This window comes from Aedes albopictus, unplaced genomic scaffold, assembly GCF_035046485.1.
Source record: "Aedes albopictus strain Foshan unplaced genomic scaffold, AalbF5 HiC_scaffold_152, whole genome shotgun sequence".
Lineage (NCBI taxonomy): Eukaryota > Metazoa > Arthropoda > Insecta > Diptera > Culicidae > Aedes > Aedes albopictus.
In genome coordinates, this window is record NW_026916928.1 from 32,462 (window position 1) to 54,000 (window position 21,539).

The window sequence follows — 21,539 nt, forward strand, 5'->3', positions numbered from 1 at the left end:
AAACTTTCGCGGACTCCCATTCCAACAGCTGGACGCTTTGGCCTGTCACCATACCAGTCCCAACATGAGAACCACACCAATTTGACCGTAGCAAGCATTTCTAGACCCGCAGACCCACTCGAAACCAGAACCAGCACACTTCTTACGCAATCACCTAACACAAGAACAATCAACTCTACTGGACCTACGTCGTGGTTCCGGGTACCTCGAGGCGACTCGAACAGACCGCCAACTAAAGCTCCGCTGGTTATCCAGTGGAACATGAATGGCTAGGCTATTATAACAACGTAACAACCTTGGAGATCTGGAAAATCCGGGATCAGTAGCCTATTATCCTGGCCATTCAAGAACCGCACCGAATCAGCACCAACGGTCTGAACCGCTCTTTGAAGTGGCAATATAAGTGGGTGCTCAAACGTAACGAGAATATTTCAGTCATCTGTACCCTACTCTCCCATCCAAATGGATATTGATCTGCCTATACCTAGTAGGTGTCAGAATTGAATATCCTATTCCTCTGACAGTCATCTCGTGATACATCCCCAATGGAAACGTTCCGTTCTTGAGACCTGGCTGGGATACGCATTGCAGTGCGTGGAAACCTCAATTCTGGTGCTATGGAACGTCAATAATGGTCACCACACGGAATGGGGTAGCCCATCGTCCAACGCCCGACGGTCACTTATCATGAATGTTGCTGAATCACTCGATCTGATCGTCCTTAACGATGGATCAACAACATTTACCAGGGGCAACACACACTCTACTGTGGATGTCAGTCTCTCTAGTGTGGATATTGTCAATCGACTTCGCTGGGAAGCCGGAGATGACCCTATGGGTAGCGACCACCATCCGATCACAATTCGTATCGATGGACAACCAAAATCGATATCATACCGCCCCGATGGAAGTAAGTTCAAGCAAACTGGCACTAGTTCCAGGACATGTTGGATGATACACTGGTATCCGATTCACCATCGATAAACATGGACGATTTCCTCACAGCAATTCACCATGCGGCATTATCTTCCATCCCTGAAATCAAAGATAAGCGAGGGCGTCGATCGCTGCCATGGTGGTCCCCAGATATAAAGAAATACATAAAAGAAAGAAGAAAGACTCTTCGTGTAGCTAGAAGGTTGCCGAAAGATCACCCGAGCAAAGGTGATGCTATGGATATCTACTGTACAAAGCGAAATGAATGTCGTCAATTAATCCGAGAAGCCAAACGAAAGACCTGGGAAAAATCTTGGAGGGAATCAACGCTAACCAAACAGCCACCGATCTTTGGAACCGAGTAAACGCCCTGAACGGTAAACGAAGAGCCACAGGAATGACACTGCGACTACCTTGTGAATTTACCCGAGACCCGTGTTTAATAGCCGACTGCCTGGCCGACTATTCTGAATCGCTATCGTCACTAGAGCAGTACGACAACAACTTCGTTCAATGTAATCAAGTTGCTCTCCACAGCATCGAAAACCTGGTCATCCCTGAAGACTCCGTTCTACTTTCTATTAACTCTCCATTCTCCCTGGATGAATTGAGAACTTTTGTTTTCTTCAGGCTAACTTTTTCTCTTCGTTTGTTCTCTCCTCGATTGGCCAAACGAATTTATGAAAAAAAAATTGGTTCTGGTGGGATTCGAATCCACGACTCCGTATCGCTAGTTCGGCGTTTTAATCAACTATGCCACAGTGGCAGTAATTCAATTTTTGTCACATTTAGAACATCTTCTAGAAAGTGAATGGTTGATCACGCATGTTCATAATAAAAATGCACTCTACATATATTTATTTATTTTCAATTCCCTTTCCAGATGATTCGGAAAAACGCTATTGTACCAGTGTTATCTGCTTGCTTGCAAAAGAAGCATGCAACCGAGGTCATATTCGGCGTAGTGGTGCCCTGCAAGCCCTCATGAAACTAGCCAAACAGTGCAAGGAGAAGCACCAACTTAGTATAATTCTCTACGCCCTCTACCAGTACCGGTTTGATAATCTTAGCTACGAAATTTTGCTCAACAATGGTCTGGTGAGCTTTCTGGTGGGAGTCCTCAACAACATCATAGACGAGAAGGAAGTTCATCACATCAAACACGACGACGAGGAGACCATGAATACCAGCGTGTTTTCGAAGCGGAAATCCAGCAGCCAAAAAGCTAAACTGAAACGGAGTGATGAGTTGTTCAATTTCAAGAGCTCCAGTTACTATCGGCACTCGAAGGTGGCAAAAATTGATCCCTACGGATCGGCACCGGAATCACCGGAAAGCGGCAGTAGTGGATACGCTAGCACCAGCTACAATGGCGTTCGGAACCCATCCAGTAGCAGCTCTAGTCCCGCGCGGACTGACGAAATTGACGAGTTCGATGAGGATGACATCTATTCGCCAGTTTGTAGCGACACCGAGGAAGACCCGGAAACCGTAGTTCCAAATGCGGCGGAAATGGTGCCACCAGAACCGGACACGGTCGATGACAATACCGAGGACGCAAAGACCAGCAACGAATTTGACATACTAGCATACCTGTATGACGATAACTCTAACACGAATCTGATGTCAGCTACGGATCTCGAACGGGATGAGGAAGAACCCCAGACACAACAGGAAGCCCGGAAACGTAATCATTGCAGCTTCGACGACACGATAGACGACAACGAGATTCATGACATCGAGCTGGAAATTGTCTCTTCGAAGGCCTTCGAGAAGAGCCCGATGCAACCGATTCTGACGCTGCTCTGGTCAATTTCCAAGTCCCACAAGGGGCTGGAATTCGTTCACCCGGGAACGTTGTCCACTTTGTTGAAGATTTGCAAACTGACGAAAAGGCCCCGAGGGCGAGCTTTCCAGATCATAGCCAACATCATCAAGCACGTGGACCATTTTCTGCCGCTGCTGAAGCAGGACTTTGTCTTTCGGTTGCACGAGTGCAAGGTGCCGTACAGTTCGCACTCGCGGTGCTGGAGCTGCGATGAGGTGAGTAAATTTGTCTGTTTAGAATCTGGAACATCGTTAAAAAATTGTTCTCATCTCCAATCTAGATGAAATCTGCCTGCAGTGAACTGATGACTCTGTTCGGTAACATAGGGGAAACCGGTTACGGTCAAGGTGAAATCGCCCACATACTTCGAACCGGCGAGCGCACCCTGCAGCTGCAAGTGTCCATCATCGTTATGTACGTAGTCCGGGATACCAAACTGCTTCACAAGCTGTTGTACGATATGAAAATTTTGAAAACTGTGATGAACATTATCCTTAATGAAAACGACGACGAGGAGGAGGAGGTGTACGAACAAAGGCTAAGTGTGGCTGCTAGCTCTGGGCTTACCACTCTGGCTCAGAACCTGTGCATCTGCGGTGAAGAAGAGGACACCGGAACGCCCAGTGAAATGTTGGAGGCGAAGGAGTTTGACAATACGCTCACCATTTGCAATGAGAACAGCAGTGAGGAGAAGGTCACTTTTAAGGTGACGAACGCCAGCGGGGTGGTGGACAGCGTCCGAGTGAGCAAGAAACTGCTGATACAGGGTAGTGACGTGTTCCAGCGGATGTTCGACGGCGATCACTTTATAGAGTCAAAGAACAATGAAGTTTTCCTGAAGGAAAATATCAGCGTGGATGGGTTGAAGTATTTCTTCTACCTGATCAAATTACAGACTGTGAATAAGCTTACGGGAATGGCACCACCTCCGAAGGTCATCGAAGCTAGTTTAGATGCGCTGAGTCTGTCACAAAAATACCTTCTTCCGGGGGTGGAGCGCTCGGTGCAGAATATTGTAAAAACGTTGCTAAATGATGACTGTGTGCTGAACGTATTCGAATGGTCACTTAGAAACTACAACCAAGAACTCCTGGTCGCGTCCACCTACTACTTCCTATATTCAGACATTAGCGGAGCGGCCAAGTGCAAACTATTCCGAGCAGCAAATAAATCCGTCTACCGGAAAGAGTGGCGCCGGTTGATGTACGAAACCATCCTGTGTCGCGTGCAACCGAATGCAGAATAGCGAAAAGGTGAGTTATTTTCTTGCTTTTATTGATTTTAAGCACTATTGGCCAGAACTGGAAATGTGTGTCTAAAATTTCAACAATGTCCGTTTTTTTCAGCTATTTTGCAGAATTGTGCAGAAACTGGCAGGGATCCGGTACAATTTTAGATCTAGTTTTACAAGGTTAGTCATCACTGTTTATTTGTAAAACGAAATATTTATTTGCATCGTGTTCGTCTATAGGAATAGTCAATTCCCTCTGAGCTGTATATTTTACACATTCCACTCCCCTATTATAAAGCTTTATGTGCATTATTGTTTACCCCGAGAACCTCATTCGATGCCGAAATGTCCCTTCCATCCCCGGAAATAGGATTTTGCGTGGGTGGTGGTCTCACGTGCAAGTGGTTTTCCTTGTGTCCATACTGGAAGGTAATTCGCAGCTCTCCGAATCGGCACTTTGGCAGGACCCCTGCAATCCACTCGATTGTGAAGTAGTGGACATTCTTGCTGTGAGCACTCCGGTAGGATCCCATCTTAATGTAGGTTTTGTACTGGAACGGTTTGATTGCTACCCCTTTCGAGCTACTTTGCGGGTCTTTCAGCGATTCACTCAGATCGATTTCCTCGAAGGTACCGTCCGAAGATCGACAAAATGACTTTTCAAATTGTAGAGTTGTCTATAAGGAGGGGAAACGTACAGTTTTATGTAAAGAGATAAAATAGATTAACTAACCTTATCAGTCTTAAACACGTTTCGCAGACTTTTGTAACAGGTAAACTTGTAGATTTGGCAGGTCAGTCCTTTCCGAGGGCCATCTTCCAGTACGACGCTATGGTCAGGTGTTCTTAGTCTATGTCCGACGGAAAAACGAGCACGAAGACACTGAAAGAAGTTCTGCGCAAAAGAAAGAAGAAAAATATGAAAATGCTGAGTTCATCTGGCCAGGCCATTTATGTGTATTTTAACTTAATGCTAATTCTACACTTTGGTCATGCTGCACAGTCCAAAACAGTTACACCGAGTTTGCTGTAACAAAATGACCTCCATCATTTTCGACGCAATTCACCATAGGATTGTGAAATCACAGGTTGTCTACAGTATAGAGCTTGCTTACAACATAGCGTGCAATAAATTATCGAGGGTAAAATCGAATTAAATCAAATGTTAATTTAAACGTTCTAATATTTACGTTAAGTGTAGTTTTCAGAATTTCTTTCTATGTGGAACATTCTATCTACGATATTATCAAATTACCAGTTAAACCTCCCGGCAATCCATCAACGTATAGGGTATAGGCCGATGTGCCTATTGGATATTGTATTGGCAAATTGCTGGAGAGAGTGGTGCTAAACAGGTACCATAAAGTACACGGAAAGTGAGAGCAGTCTGTCAGATATGCAGTTCGGATTCCGGAAAGGCAAATCCACTGAAGATGCCATCACAACGGTTGCGGATGCTATGGAAACAGCATAGAAGCAACAGAAAATAGGAAACCGGCAGCAATCGCGGACTCGTTACACAGATTCTGAAAAGTTATTTTCATAATCGCAGACTGATCTACGAAACAGACATCGGAAAGGAGTGTGACTATTACGGCGGGCGATCCACGGCGATCTATTTTGAGCCCGACCCTCTGAAATGTCATGTACGACGAATTACTAAAGCTTTTGAACCTTCTCAGATCGTAGACTTTGCGGACGACATAGCGCCTCTAGTGATCGGAGTGAGAAGCTATCACTAGTTCACCACAAGACCAAGCTGGTTATTGTCACCAACTGGAAGACAGTACAGCATGCAAAAATATGGTCGGTGAGTGCATTATTGACTCAAAACGCGAAGTCAAACACTTGGGAGTGATGTTGGACGATCGACTAAACTTAACGGTTATGTCGGTTACGGCTGCAAGGAGGTGATCTCAGCACTATCCCGGATCATTCACAACAATTCTGCGATCAGCAACAGCAAGAGGAAATTGGTTGCGAGCGTTCTATCGTCCATCATGAGATACGCAGGCCCAGCGTAGTTGGTGGCATTGACGACTGGAAGCAATCGCACTAAGCTGAACCGTAAATTCAGGCTGATGGCGATGCGTGTATCGATTACGTGTCGAACTATCTCGTCAGACGCCGTATGTGATGACCAAGCCGAGATGATCCCTATTTGCCTTCTACTGGAAGAAGCAACGCACGGATCAATGCCTGCGAATGGGTAGATGAATCTGCCAAGAATCCAATTCTACTCCCGAGGCAAAACTACGTGACCAACTTGGTGATTGCTGACTACCACGCGACATGCCGACATCAAAATCACCAAACGGCACTGAACCAGATACGGCTGAAATATGGCATTCCTTGTCTTCGAACAGAATTCGATCGCGTCCGCAGAAACTGTCAACGTTGCAAAGTTCGCCGAGCAAGACCGCAGCCCCCAGCAATGGGAGATCTACCGCCTGCCCGATTAGCAGCGTTTCAACGACCATTCTCCTACACAGGGATCGATTACTTCGAGCCGATGTCAGTGCTAGTCGGCAGACGATCCGAAAAACGATGGGGAGTTCTGCTCATCTGCATGACAACCAGGGGTGTACACATCGAGGTTGCACATTCGCTGACGACAGACCAGGGATAGGGTGCGACTCAAAACTCTTTGCGTGCCGCACACTCTGCTACGAGACAGCACAACAAACTACACACTAAGATCAGCTCGGCATTTTCCCCATCTTTTTACTGAGTTCTCAACAGCAGATTTAACTCGGTACGCTCGGTTATTTATTTTGCGGATATTCTGTAAATGAGTTACCGAGCTCAGCTCACAAACTGTCAAAAGTTACTGAAGCACGGTAAATATCGTTACTGGTGAACGGTAAATACGATTACCGAGTGTACCGAAATAAATCTGCTGTTGAAAACTCAGTAAAAAGATGGAAAAAATACTGAACTCAGTGGAAAAATTACTGAGCTGGAACATCTGAATCTTAGTGTGTAGAAGGAGACGAGTACGCGCAATCGGTTGTGTGTTGCTCGCTTACTTTGCCGCGCGCTGGAGCTCTCCTGTTTCTCACGCTCTGTCGTATGCACTCTCTCGGTGCTTGTCTCCGTGCTTGGCACTTGGCTTTTTTTTTATCAATTTCTTTATTTGAAAGGCCTAGACGCCCAAAGGCTTTACGAGGCCAATAAAACCATTTTAATTTTTAAAAGATAAACTAATAGAATCACAGCCACTCTGTAATTCCTGAGTACCACATAACTTCTTCTTATCCTTTGCGCGCTTGGTTGACAGCCGCCGTTTGTTGGTTCCGTCATTGGTCTCATATGGTAAAGATGAGCTGTCGTGTCCGTCGTCGTCCTCGTCGTCGTCGTTGTCTCCATTCGTGCTCTGTTGGTCTACTTGGTCGGCTTGGTTTGCAGGCACAATTGTTTTTTGTTCTTGCTCGATAAGCGCACGCTTACTTCTCGCCACTATTTCGATGAACGTTTCACCTACTCCAGGGGAGGATGGGGTCGATTGACTACTGCTCATCGGTGGGAAATCGGCGTCGGAGAATATTTGCTCGCTTGATTGAGCTGTTGCTGCTGCTGCTGTTGTGCTTGTTTCGGGTTGTGGTGCGGTCGCTTCCAAACATCTCTGCTTGGGATGAACCGGCCTGGAGCACCACCTGCAGATTCTAATTTGGTGCATGTGCTCCACATAGCAGATCTCGTCGGCTATCGTGAGATATGAAGGGATCGGGTGTTTGATCCGCATCAATAGCACTCGAACCCCGTTCGGTATGCCGACAAAATAATTCTTCCATCGTTCCGTCTGGATAGAAAAAACATCTCCGTACTTCTTCATGAAGTTAGCGACAGTGGTATGGGGGACAGAAGGGGGCAGGTCATGCACACGAACAGTCACTGCCTCGCTGTCCACATATACCGGGATTTTAAACGGTTTGTCTTTCCAGACAAAGGCCCGCTTGATGTTGTGCGCTTTTTCATAGCGCAGCGCCGTATCGTGGTTCACCATTTCAATGTATACACAGTTGCGCGTGTTGTGCAACTGGATACTTTTCACATCAGAAAGATTTAACTGCAGTTCACTTTCTAGAAAGTGTTCGACTTTGCGAACATCGGGTCGCCCGGGAACAACACTAAAATCAACAATTAGTGTATTTTTTCTAAAACCACTCATATCACCGAATTAATAGCACGGGAGTTCTGATGAAAACGTCTGAAGGCTACGAGTGTAGGCTGTCAACTGGCACTTGGCTTGATACTACGCACGATTGGAAAAATTTCGAATCAAACGACCCATCACTTGTCAACCCAAACAAGCAACAACTTTGCCGAAAACACAAACTCTTCAATTAATTTATTAATTGATTTTTTTCTGTTTGGAGACAAGCGCAGTCCCAAGCACCGTGCATTACTCCCTGCGCCGTAGAGCTAGTGCTGCGATTGTCTCTCGCACAATTACGAAAGCTCTCACTCATACGTCTCTTGTCTCTCGGCAAAACGGGAGACGAGCACTTGCGATTGTGTGAAGCACACGCTTTTTTCGCACCGCACGGTGGATGCCGCCAATCCCTGCGACAGACTCGTGCATTCTGGCATTGCGCAACTTCATAGCACGAAGAGGCGCACCGTTGGAGATTATCAGCGACCGAGGAACGAATTTCATCAGAGCTTCACGAGAGCTGCGCGAGGCACTGGAGCACGTCAACGAAGAGAAGCTCATGACCGAGTTTGTCAGTCCAGATACCAAGTGGACGTTCAACCCGCCATCTGCACCGCATTTTGGAGGCTGCTGGGAGCGTTTGATTCAGTCAGGCAAGAAGACCATGAACGATTTCGACCCTCCCCGCCTCCCATCGGACGAAATTCTGCGAACGATGCTGATGGAAGTCGAGATGATCCTGAACTCAAGACCGCTCACTGACATACCGCTAGACAATGACACCGAACCCCCCTAACACCAAATCACTTTCTGTTAGGGTCCGCTAATGGGAGTAAGCCCCCGAGCACGTTTGACGACAGACCTGCTGTACTGAAGAGATCGTGGAGAATGGCACAGCTGTACGCAGACAACTTCTAGAAAAAGTGGGTGGCGGAATATCTTCCCACGCTTACACGTCGGACGAAATGGTTTCAGCCCGTTAGACCCATCCTGGAAGGCGATCTGGTGCAGATTGTGGACGGTACTCTCTCCAGAAACTGTTGGCCGCGAGGAAGAGTGGTTCAAGCAGTCAGAGCAAAGGACGGACAGGTCTAGCGCGTCACCGTGCAGACAGTAAAGTCAGGGACAGACTGGTGGTATTCGTACCATGGTACAAGTTGTCAAGAAAATTATTCCAAGCCTATCTTGATTGAAGACAATAATCAGTATGAAACTCATTTCAAGATAATTTTACCATGGTACGTACACCACCAGTCTGTCCAAGGTTTAAGTGGACTTCTGGAAAGACCTGCAACTAAGGTTGCGGTACTGGACGTCGGTGCTAGCGAAGGTAAGCCACTTGCACTACAGTGGCGTACCGAGGGGGAGTGTTGCAAACGTTCGGAATGCAATGCACCTCCTTTTACATCAACCTTGCTTTCGAACAGTAAGTAGCTCCGGCCCTGACTCCTGAACTCTCATCTTCGGACCGACTGACGGGAGGCTGACGGATGATTGACAGACAGACCGCGTGAGTAGACAGAATAGTCCATTTTACGAGCCGATTTTATGAATGAATTTTGACAGGAGGTAGCGTCCAATAACCCGTGAAAACCAATATCATCATCAACATTGTTGTCACTTCGTAAAATGGCTCATAGAACAAAACCGAGTCAGCAGAAAGTAAAAGTGCTATTGCACAGGTGAGGTCGTGAATTTGTGAAACTGAATTAGTTTTTTCAATGTGCAATTATTAATTATTCTACTTATATTTAGCCTAATACTATTCAGTGCAGTGTAAATTCTACCTAAATTATCAATTTAGCTTAAAACTAGACGCAGAAGGTAAAATTTGACATGAAATTGACACACAAACTTAACCTAATCCACCATGCGTTCTACAGCAGTGTCTTAAACTAGTACGGATACAGAACGGACCGTTGTGACTAGGACAGGCAGACAGTAACAGTAGAAGGAAACTAAACGTAAGTAGTCAGCATTCATTTTTAACCGCTAAACGATTCTAGTATATTTCCGACAACATATAAAACTGCATATGTAAAAGCAACAAAACTAACCTAAAAACATGAATTTCTCCCAAAGGGGTTTTATAAATCCATCACGAAATACACAAGTTACGAAACCGGAACCAATTCTTCTAATCTGTCTGGTTGCTAGCGCAACAGCGATATTAACCTCCATGTGACGCTATTTTTGTCTGATTCTGAGTGTCGGGGCACAGAAGAAACACTGGAACACGTCATCTTCAGTTGCCCAAGGTTTGCGCACCCGCCGTGAGAAGAAATAGCAGCCAATGTCGGCGTTTACGTCAACGTGCTCAATATCGTCGAACGTATGTGCAGCGACGAAGAAAAGTGGAACGCAATAAACGGGGCTGTAGTTCAGATCATTTCAGCACTACGGCGAATTTGGCGGGAGGGACAACGATCGGTGTTGGGAGATACTCCTTCGCCGGGGAACTCTGACGGAGTAGGCTATATCCACTGCCGAGGGCTGATCGAGTAGAACGCGTCGTAACACCGGTTAGGGTCGTTGAAGCGTCAGCTAACCGGATGCCAGGCATCGACCAGCACCGCATCGCTGGAGTGACTTCGACACCCTACCGATAGGTTCGTAAGCGAAGACATTTCGGATAAGGAAGTCGGATGGAGGCACCCAGACAATAACAATCCCATTGTCTGTGGATACTTGCGGTAATAGACAATATCCAAGTTGAAAGGGCGGTCCTCAAACTACCAAATAAATGGGGTTATGTTTCAAATGCTTGGAAATTGGACATCAGGCTAGAAAATACAAGAGCCTTCACATGTCCGGACTATGCTGGAAAATGGCCACGTTGCTCAGAAATGTATGAGTTAACTAAGCTGCATACTGTGTAAGTCGAAGAACGGAAACGATCATACTCGCCCGGCCTACAAAAAGGCGAAGGTAGGCCAACAATGGTTCAGATAAAACCCAACGTAACCGGAACCATTGCGACGCCGTACAGCAACTGTTGCAGCAGATGACAACGGAGTTAAAGTGTGACGTTGCCATTACCGTCTTACCCCGCTCGTTCGACACGTTTTAATTCGACACTTTTTAATTCGTACCCCGCTTATTCGACACATGTCGAATTAAAAAGTGTTGGAATGTCACAGCGATGTACACTGTAAATGCAAAACAGTTTAATATTGCGCGCAAACCCCAAAATTTTATTCCCACCTTTGGGTTTCCGCGCCGAAGACCCAGCGCCAGATTCGGCGACAAAGAAAACTGACAGCAGTCGCCGGGCAGTTGGCAATCCTGATATTTGACGGCGGTCGTCCGTTAGTCATGGGAGTGGATTGTTGTCACGCAAATAGAGCTTTTCGCTGAAAATGCATGTGTATTGAGGTCTTGTTGACAGATTTTCTGCTGTGTTAGTGTGAAATTCAATGATTTCCTGTATCGCGTAAGCCTTCGCTGGAAGGAAACGTCATGTTGCTCAGCGAAGCAAGGAAAATTTTCAGTGAAAAAAGCAATATTGCGCTTATACTCGCACCCGCAGCAGATCCTCTTGCAGACGCTAATTCCGGAAGTTCAGTTTTGGTGCTATTTGACGCCCAAACCGCCTGAAGATCAACAGGAATCGACTGAGCATGGCAACAATCGTAAAAAGAACGAGCTTTTCATTCGCACCACCGCAATATCTGTTGAAATCATGTTTCATAACAAATCCGGAAATCAAAACGAAAACAAAAATAGAGTTGCCGAATTTCAATGAGCAACGTGGTGTAGGGTGACCAGTTTGTCGAATTAAAAGTTTACCCCGGTTATTCGACAACAGTCGGTGTCGTATTAGCGGGGTAATACGGTATCGTGAATTCGTATCGGGTACCCCCGAGAACGGCAATTGCGTGACGGATAGAGCCCAGATAGCGGCAACACAGGCCATGGGTAGAATCCCTATCCAATAAGTGGTCGAAGGTTCACATGACTGTTTCGTAGTTGCAAAAATCGAAGGAATCTTCGTGTATGCACTTCCAAAGTGGACGGACGAATGTTGGATGCACTCACTAACACACTAAGGACTGTTCAATTTATAAAACGGACAACTTTACACGGTTATAAAAAGAAGACGCGTAGTTCAAATTTAACCACACTTGCTTCGTTGTTCAGTACATCATCTCTCATTATAGTAATGATTTTTGAATTGAATAAAAATAGTTTTATTTCATACAAAAACGGCCAGATGTTAAATTAGGTGAATTTTACGAATGCTGAAAATTTCAAATATGTATATATAAAATTACTGTTTACATATGGTATATCGTTGTTAATATCAGAAAAGTATGTGTCATGCTGCAGCAGCATGAGTACATAATAAACATTCTGGCGAAGTTTAAACTCGATTGAAAAATTAGTTGTTGAAATATTAAAGTCTCAAGTGAGATTCGATTTTTTGATTAAAATTCAAAAGCAAAAAGGGCATGAACACATTAAATAAACAATTTTTTTATACATCCAGTCAAAAGTAGGAATAATGTGGTTTCAAATGCAGAAAACTGCTTCTCAATAACATATTGCTGGTTTGGTTACTGTGTGCCATTACAGACACAGTAATCAAAACAGTTTCGTTCTTTGAAGGTTCTTCCAAATAACAATGCAACCTAATGCAAATTTTACATAACAATGATGTAGGAAATAAAAAAATACACCCGATTGTTATTAATTAAGGTGTACAATAACAGAGGACCAACTTTGTTGAAAATAAATAATAACAAGATTCGCTAGAGTCGAAAATCTGCATTAATGGTGTAAAAAGTATGCGTTTTTTTACTATGACCATCTTTATGGATTAAATTTTTGATGAAGAATGCAATCAAAGTATTTTTTTTTTTTTTCTTCTGCATCATTCAGAAAGCAATGTTTCCTCTACTCTGGACAAATTTTTAGCCGAATCCGTTGTGCTATTGCGTCACAGGACTTAAATAAATATTTTTTAATAATTTTCATGAAAACCAGGCAACTCACTATATCAAGCTGGAGGCTGCTTGGTGCATTATTACTAACCAACTATTGCGCTTTATTATTAGTAGAATAGTATAAGATTCCAATATATTAAAAACTTCATGAAAATATGCATGTTAAGTACCTATGTGAAAAGTTATGACGAATTTTGAGAAATGGGTTTTTATTGATGTTGTATAAAAACCGATTCAGTTACACAATAAAGAACATTTTGCTTAATGTTATATTTTTCCTACATTTGAGAATAGCTATAGAAAGCTATGCAAAAAACTGAAAATGATTTTATTGAAAAATAAAAAAGATATCGCACAAGCAAGTTGTCCGTTTCATAAATTGAACAGTCCTTAGTCGGACGGAAGCCGGTAGTCTTCGATAGTTTATTATTATTATTATTTCTTTATTATAGAGATTTTCAGCCCTAGGCTGGTTCATCTCTTTAAAAATATGACGGGGGTTGAGAAGGGAAAGAGGAGAACCCTGGCAGAGTCAGGGAGGGGAAAAGGGTTTAACAGAGTTTTTGTGCGTAGTATGAACGCCCTTTGAGTTAACGTAATTAATAGCCATCATTTTCAATGTTATTTCAAAAACCATAGGTAATTGAAATTGCGGATTTTTATGTCAAAGTGGGAAAAATACCAAATCTTGAGCGTCCCTTATTGAAAGTACTCGCTTAACAGTCCCATAATGGATTTCTGTACCCTATAAGAGAAAATTGAACAGTTTCGTAGTGAACGTAATATTTTTCATTACTATGTATTGAGGTGCTAGGCAAACTGTGAAAGTCACGACATGGTTGAAACATTTTTCAAATTATGACTATTTGTCAAAGTTTTACATGAAAACGAATTTTCAAACTTCGAATGCCTTTTTCTCAATTCCTTCTTTTTACAAATGGGACTGTTATGTGAGTGGGAGCAGCATAGTAAACTCTCAAAAAGGGTATTTTATCACAGATAAACTTTTACGTCATACGGATTCCGGGGTACATAATGCAAAAGTATCTGCAACTTTAAAGCAGCTGACTCTATTTTATGTCAGTTTGACATACGTTTTGTTTCAGGAACAATCCAGGTAATTTAATTATGCCATGACTTTCGGAAATTATCATTTCAAACATTTCTGATAGAATGGCATATTTGTAGAAATTTCGTATTTTGATGTGTTTACTGTATGGGCTTATTTTTCTGTATATTCGTGGAAGGGATCATTATACCTTTTTTCTCGTTTCAGAGAGCGAGTAATGGCGCTTAAGCCTAGGCTTTTATGCCAGGACACATGGACAAATGCCTGTGCCCCATCCCAGGAGAAGAGGTGCCAACTAAACCGGAGTGTGTATTAACCATCTTAGCAGCACCACTCCCAACGATTCTATGTTTAAACACCATTCCCCTAAAACGAAACGGTTGGTACGGTTGTCCCCGTTTCTTCCTTTATTCAGTTCAAAAAGGTTTGTCAATCATGTTATTCATAAGTGGATAACCTGATTGCCTTGAATTTTTGAACTATCTTCCAACCCATTAGTCTGCACAGTGGGCCTGGCCATTTTAATATTTGTGTCACGTCTATGGCATGCTGCAAATATTAATGCTGACAAGAAAATATCAGAAGAAATTTTGATATTTCCAGGATGCTTTTCAATACTGGCTGTGCAAGCACTAGAATAGAATAGAATAGTAGTATGAACGCGAAAATAACTGGCAACTGGTGGGGTTGTCTGGTCCGGGTCTAGCTGTGTCTGTCATAATCAAGCTTGGTAGGTCTTTTAATAATCCATCGGGGTCCGTTTTCGTTGCAGGTCAGTCTTCTTGGTTTGTAGTTCCGTTCATGTTCCAAATACAGTTCCTGTGGTGCGGTCTGCCTCAGAATCTCACTCCGTGCCAGTTCGGGTTTGGAATCCACATGAAACCGGGATGAGTGAGTCGCAGGTTAGTTTTGTTGTTGTCCGTGTCAGGCTGGGTCTTTCATTGGCTTGAGGGAGTGAATGTTTGGTTCCTTATAAGTGTCCGTTGTTTGAGCTGGGTCGTTATCGGGGTTTGTGGTTACAAGTTCAATTTCAAAGAGAGTGCCCTTGATGTGCTCAGGGCTCCACCCTGTGCGAGTCCTAGCTTGGAACCCACAGGGGGGCAGAGATAACGAGCCACGGACAGTGGGATGTTTTAAATTTGGTCGTACAGCCCTGCGTCTTTTAGAAATAGAAGCAACGTTGTTTGCCGGACCTCATCTGGAGATAGAGCGCTTTGTATGTCCGTGATATTGTACTGAGTACGTAGATCCTCCAGGGTTCTGCAGTTTGCGATAATATGTTCCACTGAATTTGGTTCTGAGCAGGTATCGCAACGAAGTCGGAAATTTCCGGCGCCGCCCATACTATGGGAAAGTCTAGTATGCCCTGTTCGCAGTCTAGACAGAACAACTTGATCTCTTCGAGATGTCAGGTCCGGCCAACGCTGCGGGCTCGGTTTGATCTTCCGGATAAAAAGTGTTTGCCTCGACCAGAGAGAGTCCCACGCTTCTCTGACCCTGTGTCTAAGCCACATCTTGACATCGTCCCCCGGTATCTTCGGGGTGAGGAGTGCTTCTTCACGACCGAGAGAAGCCAGGCTGTCAGCTTCTTCGTTCCCCTTGCTACCGCAGTGGCCCGGCACCCACATGAAGGTGACCTCATTTTGGCATTCGTTCAGCAACTCCTGAATCTCCTGGACGAAAGGATGTTTATTACTAGGGCTCTGCAGAGCATCGAGTACGCTGGCCGAATCCGACACGATTAGCAGTGGGGCAGAGCGGGGGTGAGCAATGGCTCGCGATATCGCTGCCGCCTCGGCTGAGAACACCGAGCACAGGCTTCCTAGTCGGTGAAACTCGTTGTAGTCTTTACTATGAATGCCGATGCCAACCAACTCATCCTTTTTAGAGCCGTCAGTGTAGATAATTTCCGTTTCTCGGTACTTCTCACAGACTCTTCTTGCAAAGCTGGCCTTGACGCTTTGAGGGTTTGCGCCTTTGCGGAAATGCCTCTTGATGGTTACGTCCACCATTGGCTTCTCTGCCGCCCAGCTTCTAGGGCCGATCCGGTGGAGACCAGCCACCGGGGGAAGCCGAGGGATGGCCATATCCGTTAGGGCTCGGTTGGCTTGGTTGCCGAGGAAGCCAACGGACCCATCGTCAATTGTGCTCTGTAGGTATCCGACGGCTCGGCAGCTAATCGTCAAGGTTAGCTTATGTTGAAACGGCAGTGCACCTATCTCGGCACAAGCTGCCAGGGCAGGTGTTGACGGTAATAAACCTGATATTGTGCGGATTGCACCGTTGTAAACTGGTCCTAGGGTATTCAGTAACTGCTCCGTCGCCCGGCAGGTGATTTCGACCCCGTAAAAAATTCGGCTGGTGACAATAGCATCGGCTACTCGAAGACGGGACTGTCGGTCACTACGCGTGCGTTTCCCAGATATCGCTCTGAGCAGATTTAATCGGGTCTTGCATCGGTCCTTGACCTTGCCAAAATGGTTGCGGAATGAAAGCGTTCGATCCAGTGTGATTCCAAGCACTTCTAAGGTTTTTTGATTAGGGATCGGAACACCTTTGACTTTCAGCTGTGCTGAGGGAGGCGTGTGACGATGTTCACAGATATGCAGCCGGGCACATTTTTTAGCTGCAAGCTCAAAACCATTTTTGTCCGCCCATCCAGCGACCGCAGTGACTGCGGCTTGCAGCTTCCTCCGTGTGGCCTTTGGGTGTTTACCGGTGACTAGCAACAGAATGTCATCTGCGTATACTAGGATGCATACTCCTGCTGGCAAGATGTTGAAAACACCATTCATTGCTACCAGGAACAGGGTTACCGCAATTACCGAGCCCTGGGGGACTCCAGTTTCCTCTCGAGTTGGCTTGGATAAATGGTTGCCTATGGCAACTTGGAAAGTGCGGTTGGTAAGGTAGTGCTTGATGAAGTGCAAACAGTGACCTGTTACGCCCCAATCGGCGAGCTGCTGCATGACTCCCGGCATCCAGGCTCTGTTATACGCTTTAGCCAAGTCTAGTGATGCTACCTCAATGTGGTCTCCTCTCTCCAACGCTTCGTCTAAAATTTGACCCAGGGCGGCCAGGTATGACCCCGTGCCGTGGCCAGCTCTGAAGGCGTGCTGCCTGTGATCCAGACGGCCTTCGGTTTCGAGGTGATGCACAAGCCGTCTGTTTACCAGTCGTTCCATCACTTTGGCAATGCACTGCCCTTCTAAGCATATCTGTCCCATGTTGTTTTGCATTCTTACCGTGTTTTTCTCAGTAACAGAGCCATTTGAAGTTAATTTAATATTTTTTTCATTTTGCATCACAAACAAATATTCCACGATAACGTCAAGCATCTTTCTGACATTGATTTTTAGTTGTCACTTAAGTTAGAGCGGTGGGACAGTATGCGTAGACAAACAACATGGTACAGATATGCTTAGAACGGCAGTGCAGCTGGTAAGTGTGATTGGGCGAAAGTTGTCCACAGTGTTTGTGGGACCCGACCCCTTCGGAATTGGGATAACGATGCCGTGTCCCCAACTGCTGGGCAGAGTATCGTTAAGCCATTCTTTATTGATGGTGTCTAACAGGCGCTTCTTACCGATCGGGGGGAGATTTCGGAGCATCGGGTATCCAATTTTGTCTGGGCCGGCTGATTTGTCTTTGGTTTTCCGAAGGACGAAGATTAATTCCTCCATTGTGAAGGGTGAGTTGAAAAACTGTCCCTGATCCGCCGGCACTATAAAATCAGTGACGGCTGTTGCAGCTGTCGGATGTCGCTTAAGAAAGGCGTCACTGTATCGGTTGATAGATGATATTCCCCCAAAATGGTCGGATAGAGCATCCGCTATTGTTGCTGCGTCTCTGGTTGTGGTATTTTGTATTTTCAGGGCAAATCCCTTTTGTCGCCTTTTTCCTTGCAGAGCATTCAATCGTCCCTAAAGTTGGGACGCAGATTGGTCGTCGTTAATCTGGTCTAGGAAGGTGGCCCAGGAAGCATCCTTTGCCTCTCGGATGACCTGCCTGCACTTGTTTCGAGCTTCATGCCATTCGTTCGCTATTTTCTCCCAATCCGGGTGTTCAGTCGGGAGTCGCTTCAGGTGCCTCAGGGCTTTCCGACGTGCTTTTACCGATTTCTTTACCTCGTCTGTCCACCAGTGGAGAGCTTTCCGGCCTGGATTAGGGCTGGTTTGGGGTATCGTGTTCGCCGCTGCCTCTCCAATGACAGAGGAAAGATCCAGTATGTCTTCTGGGGGGTTAGTATATAGACGATCCTCAAGCTGCGCTTGAAAGCTAGCCCAGTCTGCTTGGTCAAACTTCCATCTAGGCCTCCTGGAAGTTTTTGGGACATCGCTGCCCGTGAGGGTGACAAATATTGGCCGGTGATCGCTTCCGTGCATGTCCTGGTCTGCTTCCCACGTCAGTTTTTCAATTATCTGTGTGGATGCTAAAGTGACGTCTATGGCCGATTCTATTATGTTTTCCTTGCTTCTGCGGTTCACTCGGCCAAAGGTATTAGAACCGTCATTCAAGATCGAAAGTCCATGTTTGTTGGCAGTGTTGACAAGGATGGAACCCCGGAGATTTGATGTCCTGCTTCCCTATGCTCGATGATGACTATTGACGTCACCGAGGATCAGCCTAGGTTCTGGAATCTGTTGGAGAACTTCGTCAATCTTTTTCTTTAAGTCTGGCACCTTTCCATTTGGCAGATATAACGACACGACGGATAGTGGGAAAGGCCATGTGATCCGTGCTGCGATTATTGGTAGGTCGCTGTTCAGATCTATCAACTCCGAGGATAGTTCGGTGGCTATTCCCAATGCAACCGAGTGGTAGATGTTCTGCTCGATTCTGATATACCATCAATGGCTACTTCGAAGAGTTCGGTTCATTTGTTCTGTTGTTGCTTGGTGGACCTCTTGCAGGGCAATCACTGCTGGAGCGTGCATATCTTGGAGGATCTCCAGGTCTGGGAGATTATGGAAGAAGCCGTTAATGTTCCATTGCGGGGCTAAAACCTGGTGAGGGCTTCGGGCTGGAAAATGGGTCTTACAACCCGGGTTGGAATTCCCGGGATGCCCAGGTTCCTCGCTTGGAGGACGAACCCGGTTTTTGTGGGACTTACAGCCCGGGTGTGGGTTCCCGGGATGCCCACCCGGCCGACGTCTTGTAACGTCATGATTGGCAGTGGTATTGGGGGATCAGTGCTGGAATCTACGGCTCTTGCTGAGGTTTTCGGATTCTGGTATGGCACGATAGGTGTAACATTCGGTTATTGGCTCTGGGTTGTGGGTTCTATCTGCATCTATAACAACGTGGAGTCTCTGCACGGATGAACTACAGCTTGGGTTGATGTTCCCAGGAAGCACATGCGACCTGCCTGCTTTGATCACGGCGTAGGGCCCGTAGCGAGCGCTGTGCAACTGGTCGTAAAGCTGAGAGTTCCAGGCGGCTGGCCCAAGTGGGCCTAACGGCGCAGTTTCGTCGGAGGGTTGGTGGCGGGACTTACAGCCCGGGTTGAGGTGCCCGGGATGCCCAGACGTCTCGCAGAGAGAGTCATTCGGTCTGAAATTTGATTTACAGCGCATCTGGTTAAACCAAAGGGAGAGTTTGAGACACGACAGGATCTGCGGAGGTTTCGTCTTGGATTGGTCTTCGCTCCCACGTCGTCCTTCGGAGGATTGGGCGTTCCGATCTTCTCCAACTTCGCAGTTACTTCGTTACTCTGAACTTTTCTAGTTGTGTTTGTTTCCTGGCTCCCTCGTAGTCCTCAGGGGAACAGGACCGAAGTCCTTTGTGCGTCCCTCTTCCAGACCACTTCGAACGCCAGGGGTTGTCCGCCGGTTCCGGTACTGCCAGTCTTCGATAGTGATTTTCAACGTTTGGGCCTTAAAGCGGAGTAGCAGACGCAGACTTACACATGCAAGGATCTGTGACAGACCGTCTGTCCATAAACAACGTAGTGAGCAACATTGAACACGCTGTAAGTCCAACTGCAATCTGAAGTTTCAACACTAAAACAAAGTGTTATAGCCGTAACCACGGCCGTAACCAAGGGAATAAAACAGGTAGCTAGGAGCTAAGGTTTATTGCTTCTGACTTGATTGGTGGTTGGCTAACTAATGACAATTTCTTTCTATTCTAGAATCAAGGCCTGCTACTATTATTAATATCAGGCGAGGCCTGCTACATCTCCCCCTCTTAGAATATGTCGTAGGACGACAGCCATCTTGGAATTCTTGATTCTCGTACAGAACGTCGCAGGTATCCTTCAACTGGTTCAGATGAGACCGGCGGTGGTACGGTCGGAGCTTCATCATCTTCAATCGGCGGAATGCCAGACGTAGCTTGTACCGGACCAGCAGCTTCTTCCAAGACCGGTGGCGGGGTGACAACAGGAACGAGAGCTTCGACAATATCAGGCTGTTCTTCGGGATCAGCCAGTACCGCTGTAGCTTGTAGCTGTACTTCATCGAGCAAGACTTCCCACGGTAGCTGCGTCGTTGGTTCTGGAACGGCGGTATCGTAGCGAGGGCGCATTTGGTTGACATGCGCTCTAACCAGCTTTGGTCTTCCGTTGTTTTCGAGCGACACAATGTAATGAACAGAACCTTTCCGTTCGATGACTCGACCTGGCATCCATGACTTGGTATTCCGGAAATGTTGTTCAACGTACACCAGGTCATCTTCTTCGAAGTCGCGCTTGATTGCTCCATGCCGGCGATTGAACTGCTCATTCTGCTTGAGGTTCTTGGCACCTGCGGCTTCAGGAGCAGGCTTCTTCAAGAGGTCCAAAGTGGCGCGTACTGGTCTTCCGAGGAACGCTTCTGCAGGAGACGTCGATTGCGGTGTGTTTCGATTTGGAGTTGAGCGATACACCGAGAGGAATGTCTGCAGGTGCTCCAGTGTGGGTGAGCCTTCCCCCTTGCTCAGCTTCTTGAGACCGCGCTTGAGGGAGTCAACGAATCGTTCCGCTTGACCGTTGGACTGCGGATGGTAGGGAGCAGTGCGGAGATGGGTGATACCATTTTCACGGCAGTACTGCTGAAACTGCACGCTGGTGAATTGCGTGCCGTTGTCCGAGACCAGAGTGTTCGGGTTGCCGAAACGGGAAAACGTCTCACGAAGCAGATCCAGGGTTGCAGTTGTGGTGATGGAACGGGTGCGAAAAATTTCGGGCCACTTCGAGTAGGCATCCACGATGACGAAATAGTAATAACCGTCGATTGGGCCAGCGAAATCAATGTGGACGCGTTGCCACGGCTTGACTGCAAGAGGCCACGACTCCAAGCTTGCTTTTGTCGGAGACTTTGCTGCTTCAGCGCACGCTGTGCACTCTCGAACGAACTGCGTTACGTCGTCATCCACATTCGGCCAGTAGATGT

At 46.2% G+C, this 21,539-nt stretch overlaps 4 protein-coding genes across 4 annotated transcripts in view; 1 reads left to right on the forward strand and 3 right to left on the reverse strand.

Annotated features, from left to right (window-relative positions):
• The window catches only part of LOC115254010 (uncharacterized), a 28,042-nt gene extending 23,728 nt beyond the window's left edge, over positions 1-4,314 (forward strand). The window contains exons 3-5 of the mRNA XM_029858502.2: positions 1,820-2,979; positions 3,045-4,017; positions 4,111-4,314. Coding sequence (XP_029714362.1) covers positions 1,820-2,979; positions 3,045-4,010 — 2,126 coding nt within the window. The 3' untranslated portion in view covers positions 4,011-4,017; positions 4,111-4,314. The remainder of the gene's footprint in view (positions 1-1,819; positions 2,980-3,044; positions 4,018-4,110) is intronic.
• On the reverse strand, positions 4,220-9,287 carry LOC115259808 (uncharacterized). The gene is made up of 2 exons (XM_062843318.1): positions 4,729-9,287; positions 4,220-4,672 (listed from the first exon to the last, which is right to left on the reverse strand). Exon 1 carries the CDS (start codon positions 8,164-8,166, stop codon positions 7,180-7,182), a length of 987 nt encoding a protein of 328 aa, XP_062699302.1. The 5' UTR covers positions 8,167-9,287; the 3' UTR covers positions 4,220-4,672; positions 4,729-7,179.
• A 1,250-nt stretch (positions 9,288-10,537) lies between these two features.
• Positions 10,538-17,351, reverse strand: LOC134284461 (uncharacterized). The gene is made up of 2 exons (XM_062843315.1): positions 15,663-17,351; positions 10,538-10,750 (listed from the first exon to the last, which is right to left on the reverse strand). Exons 1-2 carry the CDS (start codon positions 17,349-17,351, stop codon positions 10,538-10,540), a joined length of 1,902 nt encoding a protein of 633 aa, XP_062699299.1.
• A 3,004-nt stretch (positions 17,352-20,355) lies between these two features.
• LOC134284462 (uncharacterized protein K02A2.6-like) lies at positions 20,356-21,422 on the reverse strand (the record flags this gene model as incomplete). The annotated part of the gene is made up of 1 exon (XM_062843317.1): positions 20,356-21,422. A coding segment is annotated over one exon (1,067 nt), but the record flags the coding sequence as incomplete, so codon positions are not given.
• Between the last annotated feature and the right edge of the window lie 117 nt (positions 21,423-21,539).